This window comes from Myotis davidii, unplaced genomic scaffold (assembly GCF_000327345.1).
Source record: "Myotis davidii unplaced genomic scaffold, ASM32734v1 scaffold362, whole genome shotgun sequence".
NCBI classification, from domain to species: domain Eukaryota; kingdom Metazoa; phylum Chordata; class Mammalia; order Chiroptera; family Vespertilionidae; genus Myotis; species Myotis davidii.
Window position 1 is genome coordinate 3,576,515 of NW_006297152.1, and position 10,485 is coordinate 3,586,999.

The 10,485-nt window shown below is 36.9% G+C and overlaps 1 protein-coding gene across 6 annotated transcripts in view; it reads left to right on the top strand.

The window, feature by feature from the left end:
• Nucleotides 1-10,485, top strand: part of EDEM3 (ER degradation enhancer, mannosidase alpha-like 3) — a 59,349-nt gene that overhangs the window by 3,453 nt on the left and 45,411 nt on the right. For all 6 annotated transcript variants that reach the window (XM_015569955.1, XM_015569957.1, XM_006772950.2 and 3 more), the window contains exons 2-3: nt 8,535-8,635; nt 9,382-9,421. In XM_015569955.1, the coding sequence (XP_015425441.1) occupies nt 8,535-8,635; nt 9,382-9,421 (141 nt within the window). The remainder of the gene's footprint in view (nt 1-8,534; nt 8,636-9,381; nt 9,422-10,485) is intronic.

Genomic DNA, 10,485 nt, shown 5'->3' on the forward strand with positions numbered 1-10,485 from the left:
GAACCGTTTGGGACCTGTGCTCTGATCTGATCCTTGTCTTCCAGTATTTTTCCTGCCTACCGTAGACAACTCAATTAAACTGTTATATGTGAAAACTGTACTTTGGTGGCGCTCTAAACATTGCAAGTAGACTCTAAAAGAGTTGGTAAGCACATTTTAATTGGTAGAATCATATCTAATAACTACTATGCTTGATTTTTTGAGAGCACAGTTCAAAGAAACATCATCTTTTTTTATAGTTCAAACCAAAAGGAACTGTTTTAGAATGTAATTTCTTTATGGGTTTATATGAGTTCTCTTAGAATTTTTTTCCCCCCAACTTAAAAAAATATTTTATTTTCATTATGTTTTTATTGATTTTGGAGAGAGGAAGGGGAGAAGAGGGGAGAGAGAGAGAGAGAGAGAGAGAGAGAAATATTGATGTGAAAGAGAAACATTTATTGGCTGCCTCTTGCTCACCTCCTAACAAGGATTGAGGATCGGACCTTGATTAGGAATTGAACCTGTGATCTTTTGGTGCAAGGGACAACACTCAAGCAACTGAGTCACATTGGCCAGGGCTCCCTAATTTAAAAATATATATTTTTTATTGTGATAAAATATACATAATAAAATTTACCATTTTAACATGTACAGTTTGTGGCATTAAGTACATTTGCATTATGCAATCATCAGTATCTCCAGAATTTTTTCATATTCCCCATTTGAAAATCTGCCTAATGTGTCTTTTTGATAGTTTGCTTATCAAAATGAGTAATTCTATAAATAAGGTAGTCTAGAGGTGATACTAATGACTTGGAGGAGGCAAGATAAAAATTAGCACATATGCAGGGGTGGGCAAAAATAGGTTAATAATACATAATACAATAATTCATAAATAAGTAATAATATGAGAATAAACTTTCACATACAACTCTAAACCTACGTTTGCCCACCCTTGTATGTTTTGTAGATATTTTCTCCCAGTCTGTACTATTTTTTTGCCTTTTAATTTTTTCTTCATTTTTTAAAATCTTTATTGTTGAGAGTATTACAGATGTTGCTCTTTTTTCTCCCCACTGTCCCCCTCCACCTGGTTCCTGCCCCAGGCCTTCACCACTCTTATTGTCTGTGTCCATAGATAATACATATATGCATACAAGTTCTTTGGTTAATCTCTTCTGCCCCTTCTACCCTCTTCCCTCTGAGATTTGTCAGTCTGTTCCATATTTTCTTGCCTCTGGTTCTATTTTATTCACCAGTTTATTTTGTTCATTAGATTTCTTGCTCATTTATTTTGATTTTTTAGATTTAATTTTTGATAGATATGTATTTATTGCCATTTTATTGTTCATATTTTTAATCTTTTTTTCTTCTTCTTTCTCTTAAAGAATACCCTTCAACATTTCATGTAATACTAGTTTGGTGGTGATGAACTCCTTTGGCTTTTTCTTGTCTGTGAAGCTCTTTATCTGACCTTCAGTTCTAAATGATAGCTTTGCTGGGTAGAATAATCTTGGTTGTAGATCCTTGCTATTCATTACTTTGAATATTTCTTGCCACTTCTTTCTGGCTTGCAAAGTTTCTGTTGAAAATTCAGTATGAGTGCTCCCTTGTAGGTAACTAATTGCTTTTCTCTTGCTGCTTTGTCTTTTGCCCTTGGCATTTTAATTATGATGTGTCTTGCTGTGGCCTCTTTGAATTCCTCTTGTTTGGGACACTCTGTGATTCCTGGACTTGTAAGTTTATTTTTTTCACCAGGTAAGAGAAGTTTTCTATCATTATTTCTTCAACTAGGTTTTCAGTATCTTGCTCTCTCTCTCCTGCTGGCACCCACATAATGTAAATGTTGGTATACTTAAAGTTGTCCCAGAGGCTTCTTACATTATCTTCATATTTTTTGATTTTTTTTCTTTTTGCTCTTCAAATTGGGTGTCTTTTTCTTCCTCATATTTCAGATTGTTAATTTGATTCTCAGAATCCTCTGCTCTACTGTTGAATCCCTGTAAATCATTCTTTTTAAAACAATTTTTGTTGTTTTTTTACTTAGGAGTAGGATATTCGTTTTTAAAATATATTTTTATTGATTTCAGAGAGGAAGGGCGAGGGAGAGAGATAGAAACATCAGTGATGAGAGAGAATCATTGACTGGCCGCCTCCTGCACGCCCCCTACTAAGGATCAAGCCCGCAACCCAGGCATATGCCCTTGGCTGGAATCGAACCTTCGATTCCTTCAGTCCGCAGGCCAAGACTCTATCCACTGAGCCAAATCGGCTAGGGTCCCTGTAAATTATTCTTTATTTCAGTTAGTGTTTAATTAATTTCTGACTGCTCCTTTTCCATGTCTGACATTCTCACTAAGACCCTTGAAAATCTCACTAAGTCCCTTGAAGCTTTCATGAAGATCCTTGAGTAGCCTTATAACCGTGTTTTGAACTCTGTATCTAGTAGTTTGCGAGTTTCCGTTTCTTTCATTTGTGACATGTTTCTTTGTCTCCCCATTTTGGCTGCTTCCCTGTTACAGTTTCTGTTAGGTAGAGCTACTGTGTCTCCTTGAGTTGGTAGAATGGCCTTGTGTAGTAGGTGTCCTATAGGGCCCAGAGACTCAGCCTCCCTAGTCACCTGAGCTGGGCACTCTAGGTGCACCCCTGTGTGGGCTGTGTGCACAGTCTTCTTGTAGTTGAACCTTGATTGCTATTAGCGTCAATGGGAGGAATTGACTTCCAGGCCAATTGGCTGTGCCGACCAGCTGCGATTACAATGGGAGAACTGGTGTGCAGGAGACACCCCTATGGAGCAGGACTTGCTTCAGTGGGACTTTGGTGCTCACTGAGTCTTCCCCTTGAGTGTGTCACAGTGGATGTGTAGAGTTGTAATCTGGTATGGGCTGAAGTTGTCCACCAGGTGCACTGGCTCTATGGTCTGCAGGGAGGTGCAAAGTTAGCCACTGCCTGGGACTACCTGGCAGGAGCTACAGAGACATCTGTAGATGCCTGCTATTTGTATTGGTTTGGAAGTGCCCAGGCAAGGCCCAGCTGTGAAGCAAGACAGGCTGGTGCTAATGCTGTGTCTTGGGCCTTTTATTGATAGGTTTGGGGCACGTTGACACCAGCTGCAGCTTTTTTTTGAGAGATGTTAAGCCTGAGCTAGGACAGGCCCTTCATATGGAAAAGCTGCTGCAAATAACTTGGGTGGGACTGCAAATTGGATGGGGCGGGGCCTCAGGGAATATAAGGGCAGAGCGAACCATGTGGGCCACCCTGATGGAAACTCAGATATGGCTCCCAGTCAGCCCTGCGACAGGGGAGGTCACAGCACAGGAGCAGTGATCCCTGGGAACACCCCTGTGTAGGAGAAAGCTGCCCCCAAGTTCCTGCCGATGCCAGACAAGTCAGTTCCTCCCTGTATGTGTCTGGGTCCTGCAAAACCCACCTGGTGCTGGAACTCAGAGGGCTTGAGTCTGAGTAAGTTCGTTTGCTGGCCCTTTAAAAGGAGCACCCGAGTCTCCAGTAGCCTCCGAGACTCTCAGCCACACCCCCCACTGGTTTTTACCACTCGCAGTTATGGGGGTTTCTCTTCCCAGCTCTGGAACCCTGGACTGGGGGTCTGGTGTGGGGCTGGGACCCTTGCTCCTCACGGTGGCCTCTGCAGGGATGATCTTCCTCCCAATTAAATAAATGGCACATGTGGGCCTATTCTGTGCCTCAGTTCCTCCTACCAGTCTCAGTGTGCTTTCTTTACTTCTCTAGTTGTGGACTTCCATTCAGCCAGCTTTCAGGCGGTTCTGAATGATGGTGGTGCTGTACTTTCGTCGTAATTTTGATGTGCTTGTGGGAGGCAGCGAGTACCACATTTACCTGTGCCGCCATTTTCTAGTATTTTCTAATTTTCCTGTTTTTTGAAGTGCAAATGTTTTAAATTGTAACCAAGTTCAATTTACCCTTTTTTCTTCTATGGTTTATGTCTTTTATATCCTACCTAAATAATATTTGCCTAGCCCAGGATCACAAAGATTTTCTCGTTTTCTTCTAGGTGTTTATAACTTTAGCTTGTTTCTTTAGATCTCTTACCCATTTTAAGTTAATGTTTATATATGGTATGAGGTAAAGGTTGAATTATATGTATAGTTTTTCTATGTGGATATCCAATTGTTCCAGCACAGTTTATTGAATAGAATACCCTTTCTTCACTGAATTACTTTGGTACCTGTGTAAAATCAGTTAACCTTAAATGCATGGGTCTCTTTCCAGATCCTTTATTTTTTCCCCCTATTGTTCTAAATATTTATTTGTACACCAATTTCACAAATGTCTTGTGTGATATTAAGTCTTTTAGCTTTGTTCTTTTTCAAATTTGTTTTAAATATTTTAGGTTCTTTGAATTTCCATGTTAATTTTAGAATTATCAGTTTTACAAAAAAAAAAAAAGCCTGTTGAGCCATTAACTGAGATTATGTTGACTCTAGATCAGTGGCTCTCAACTTTGGCTGCACATTAGAATCACCTGGGAATCCTTTTAAAATCCTGATTTCTGGGCTTCATCCTCTGGAAATTCTGTTTTTTTGTTCTGGGCTTCATCCTCCGGAAATTCTGTTTCTTTGTTACTAATGTTGTGGCCCCATAACGAAGAAACAGAATTTCTGGAGGATGAGGCCCAGAAATCAGGATTTTAAAAAGATGCCCAGGTGATTCTAATGTGCAGCCAAGATTGAGAACCACTGCTCTAGATCAATTTGGGGGGATTGACTTAACAGTTTTCAGTCTTCCAAATTAATATGGTATCTCTGTCCACTTACTTAGATCTTATTTAACGTCAGTGATGTATTACAGTTTTCATAACATTGGTCTTGCACATCTTGTGCTACATTAATTCATAAATATTTCATATTTTTGATGCTGTTGTAAATTGTATTTTTTCAAGTTTTAATTTCCAATATCCATCAATATTATACAGAAATACAAAAACGTTTTTGTCTATCAATCTTATATCCTGCAACCTTGCTTAACTCATGTATTATTTCTAGTAGCTTTTTGAGGTAGATTGCTTAGCATTTTCCACATGGTCAGTCATGTCATTTACAGAGACTTTTCCTTCTTTTCACTCTTTGTACCTTTTATTTCTTATTGCAGTGGCTAGAACTTTTCACATTATGTTGAAAGGCGTTGTGAGATCCTTGCTTGCTCCTAATCTTAGGGATAAAACAGCTTCCTTTACTGTTAAGTGTGATGTTAGCTGTTGGTTTTCACAGATGCCTTATATTAGATTAAGATCCTTTCTAGTTTGCTGAAATGTTGCATCATTACAGGGTATTGAATTTTTTCAAGTGCTTTTTCTATATCTATTTAGACAATCTTCCTAAAAAATCTGTTAGTAACATTATTATATATTGTCATTTATTTCATATAACATTTCATGAGGTCGATTTATCACTGATCAAATTCAAATAAATGCAATCCTAAACGCTTGAAAAATGGTTTGCTAAGTGAATATAAATAGTGAACAGAAGGGAATAGAAAAATTTAACCTAGAAATGAAGAGAGAATTTGAAAAACTACAAATTATACAAATTCATTAATTAACATATTCTATCAGTGCATTATAGATGGTTTAGTAAATATCATTAGTTTTTATTTTAGGAAGGAATATCTTCCTCAAGGAGGGAGGTTGTTAAGAGTCTATAATAAAATATTTAGAAATGAATAAAACATTTAAAAATGTACATAATTTTATTGGAAATTAAATAGATTGGATATTTTCAGTAACTCACTTTTATAAGTAACACTTTTGTTTTATTGTTTTTAGTAGAATAAAATCTCTTTCTTTTGCCTAATTTTTGGGATTGGTTTTATGAAAAGTTAGTTTTTGATGTTGCTTTGACTTGAGTGTTTTCAGACAGAGTTTTATCACTTCAGAGCTCTAGTAAGTTTAGAATCTAATGTGGAGAGAGCCTAATATGTTTTGTTTTATTTTGTTTTCCCTCTTGTTTTTAGTTAGGCACACGTACTATTTAATTCATACTGCACTGTTTTATCCCCTGAGCTTTGTTTCTCAGTGATCATTATTAAATGTTTGTCATGGTTCTGAGTCATAGCAATGGGAATTACATATCCTTAGTCCTGGCAATACATTGTGAGAGAAAGTATTACTGTACCGCAAGTAGCCAGGATGTTTGTTTGCCACGTATGCATTATTCTGGATTTATGCAAACCAACTGTAGTTCCCTTTGTGGTTAACCTGAAGAAAAGGCTGTGGTTTTGTTTTTATCCTTAATCTTGAAACAGGAGGACATGAAGTATTTTTGCACCTGGTTCAAAACTCCCTTATTTGATTATTCTGGTTTGCAATTGCTATTAATATTTTTCTTATCTGGCTAAGCTTAGGGTTTGAGTTTCATACTCAATTTCAGACATCAGTGTTTGTGTGTGTGTATGTATGTGTGTGTGTGTGTGTGTGTGTTGCAAAACCTTAAAAATAGCAGTATGAAGCTTTCTAAGTAACTCTTGATCTTAAAGGAACTTTTAAAAATCAAATTAATATTTGAATGATACCTTTTGAAATACATCAGCAAATTTTCTTAAAAATATATTTTATTGATTTTTTACAGAGAGGAAGGGAGAGAGATAGAGAGTTAGAAACATCGATGAGAGAGAAACATCGATCAGCTGCCTCCTGCACACCTCCCACTGGGGATGTGCCCGCAACCCAGGTACATGCCCTTGACCGGAATCGAACCTGGGACCTTTCAGTCCGCAGGCTGACGCTCTATCCACTGAGCCAAACCGGTTTCGGCCATCAGCAAATTTTAAAAATACTATTCATTTTTAGTTCTAAGTGTTTTTATATGTGTTGATATGAAACTGTAAAGCAATAAAAATAGTGTGCCTTCTGGGAAATTACAATTCTATTGGAATTAACACTGAAAAAGTTGTTAGGAACTTGTCATGTAAAAGACACATTACAATACTAGGAATTTATACTAAAAATTACATATAATGTTAAAATTACAAAATATCCAATTCAGAATTTAGTAGCTGCACACAAAGTGTAATTATATCAAAACATTTGTTGCACTTTTTAAAAATATTTAAAGGACTGCAGTCTTCAATGCTTTTTTGTATTCTCTAGCCTACTTTAATTATTTGGGGCAGGATGGGAGCATCTTTCCCTTTCTGTTGACCATGTATTTAGTGTTCCTGACCTCTATTTTATTTTTCTGCTGCTAATGTGCTGTGAGTTTGGAATTACGTAATTGGGTTTAGGATAGAATTGGATAATTGGAATCAGGAATATTGTTGCTGAATTTCAAAAATTAAAAATCATATGGGCATACAAGTATAGGAGGAACAAGAAAGAGTATAAATTGATGTCTTCAGTTTGATAGTAGCTATCAAAAATTAAATATCCATACCTTTGACTCATCGGGTCTACTTCGAGGGATTTAATCCATAGCAATACAAACGTGTACAAAAGATATATGCGTATAGATGTTTATTAAAGCTCTAGAGGCCCAGTGCACGGATACATGCACCAGTGGGGTCCCTTGGCCTGGCCTGCGGGTGTCAGTCCGAAACCGGCTCTCCGACATCCCCCTAGGGGTCCTGGATTGCGAGAGGGCACAGGCCAAGCTGAGGGACCCCACTGGTGTATGATCGGGGCTGGGGAGGGACTGAAAGAGGGCTCCAGGCATGTCTGGCCCATCTTGCTCAGTCCCAGGCGGGGCTGCCTCATGGGGACTGGCCTGCCAGGGAGGGACTGTGGGAGGTTGGCTGGCTGGGGACATTAGGCTTTTATTATATAGGATTGTTGATGTAGTGAATAATTGAGTTCAACCTATGTGTTATTAATAGAGGAATAAGTAAATTTTAACATGTTTGTACTCTGGAATACTGTGAGGAGAGGGTACTATGAAGTGTGAAAGCTCTGGAGTCAAGTTGTCAGGTTTGAATTCTGAATCTGTCATTTGCCAGATGTATGACATAGGGCCTTAGTTTTCTCATCTATAGAATGGAGGTAATTGAATCTATTTGTGTGACTGTTAAACTAAATTGTATAGATCAGTGCTTAAAATATAAGTGCTCCATAACATTAGTCTATGTTAATGTATGACTTTGCAGTTAATAAAATGAATAAAAGACATTTATAAAATTCTAGCATGGAAAATCCCCACCATAATTTAAGTAAACATATTTTAGAGCAATGTGTTCATATGGCATAAGCACCTATTTGTAAATAAAAATTTTTAATGATGTATGTTCATGTATCTTAATATATGTAGATAAATCTGGAAGGAAAAACTCCCATCTTAACAGTAGTTACCTCTTTTGAGTGAAGTTGGGTGGAGGGGAAGCAGAGTATCATGTTTTTAAAGAAATGTTTTATTTTTTAAAGCATGTATTACATTTATAACTACATTTTAGAAAAAGATTCCATAGACTGTAAGAATGGTAGCATTTTTTGACTAGTCTTTATTTTACTTAAAAAACAAAACAAAACTGAAAAGGTTTGTTCTCTAAAGGATGTGTCTCACTGTGACTCATTCAGATTTTCCTTGTAGGAACATGCTTACCCAGCTGATGAACTCATGCCTTTAACCTGCAGAGGTCGAATTAGAGGCGAGGAGCCAAGTCGGGGTGATGTTGACGATGCCTTGGGAAAGTGAGTATTAATACAGGGATGGGAGGCATCTCACCGTTCCTAAGTCTGAGACTTCTTGCAGTGGTTCTCAACCTTCCTAATGCCGCGACCCTTTAATACAGTTCCTCATGATGTGGTGACCTCCAACCATAAAATTATTTTCGTTGCTACTTCATAACTGTAATTTTGCTACTGTTATGAATCGTAAGGTAAATATTGATATGCAGGATGTATTTAGGCGACCCCTGTGAAAGGGTCGTTCAACCCCCAAAGAGGTCGCGACCCACAGGTTGAGAACCGCTGTCTTAGAGGCAGTGTACTGTCGTGTTTCTGGGGATCGCTTGAATTTCAGTGACTGCTTTAAGTGTTACATTAAGTTTCTTTCTTCCTTCTGTTGTCTTTTGTAAAAAAATTAATTAATTTGCCTCTTAGTTTAGTGAAAAGTTGAGTTGTTGAAGAAGGATGTCACTTTTAATGTATATAAAGTCATTGACATAAGGTATTGATGCTTTAATATTTTTATTTGCATTAAAAAGAGCCAGTGAATATTTCTATTCATTTTGAAGGATGTGGAGCTGAAAATAAATATAATATTAAGGCTTTTACAGTTCTTCCAGTGCCTTATAGGCTAAATTGTACTACAGATGCGTGGGGTACTAGTTAATAGAAACTGCCAGTCAGTAGGATATAAATCCATCTGCTTATACATTCATGGCTAAAATAATCAGAATTCTAATGTTTTGTATCTCATTATACTTGTTTCTTAGATTTTCCCTGACACTGATTGATTCTTTGGACACTCTTGTGGTAGGTTTGATTTTTCTTGAATTTACTTATGTTATAAATTTCATAATATGCACACAGTAAGTCTGAAATAGAAGCCTTTAGAATTCTATATGTATTGATCTTTGCTTCTAAATAAATCTTTTACACTATTGAGTTACTAATGTCACATGAATGTCAGATGAAATTCTGTGAAATCATGGAGATACTCAGATAATTTATAGGTATGTCAGCTTATATGATGACACCTTCCTTAGGAAGGTTGTTGCTGCAGAATTTACATAGATTTTGAGAATGAGAAGGGAAAGCAGTCAATTTAAAATCAGGTTTTATATTATATTTTACTCAGTCTGAATTTTACTTTTACCTGAATTTCAATCAGGTATTCTTGTGGAATATTTTATGTCTAAGTTAGAATTTTTAGTGAGAGTATCAAATTGAGTAAAAAAGCATTAGAAAATATTATCAAATGAAAAGATTAAACAGTCAAGCAAAGGAAAACTACTTAAAAAATTTTTATGTATTGATTTGAGAGAGAGAGAAACATTGATTTGTTGTTCCATTTATTTGTGCATTCACTGGTTGATTCTTGAGTGTGCCCTGACTAAGGATCAAACCTGCAACCTTGGCATATGAGGATGATGTTCTAACCAACTCAGCTACCTAGCCAGGATCAGAAAACTACTTTTAATGGATCTAGGTTCTAACTAACATGTGATTGTGCCATCTTAATTTAGACTGAAAAATCAGTGCAACCTGTGTAGTGACAGTGACCCCTTCATGGAGCTCATTGCAAGAATCCATGGAGTTCTTAGCTTAGTCAGGATTCTAGACCCTTGTGGTGGTCGTAATAATAGTAATAATAATAATAATAATAATAATAATAATAATAATAATAATTAAGCACTTAAGTCAGACACTCTACTAGAAGTACTTCACATACATTGCTTCATTTAAGAAAACAATCCTATGAGAGTGGGTATTCGCTCTTTTTGTGTATGTGGGAACTAACTCAGAGATGGAAGTTACTGTGATTAGATAGGTAATGAGAAGGAACCAAAATTCAAATCAGATCTTGCTCTTCATCT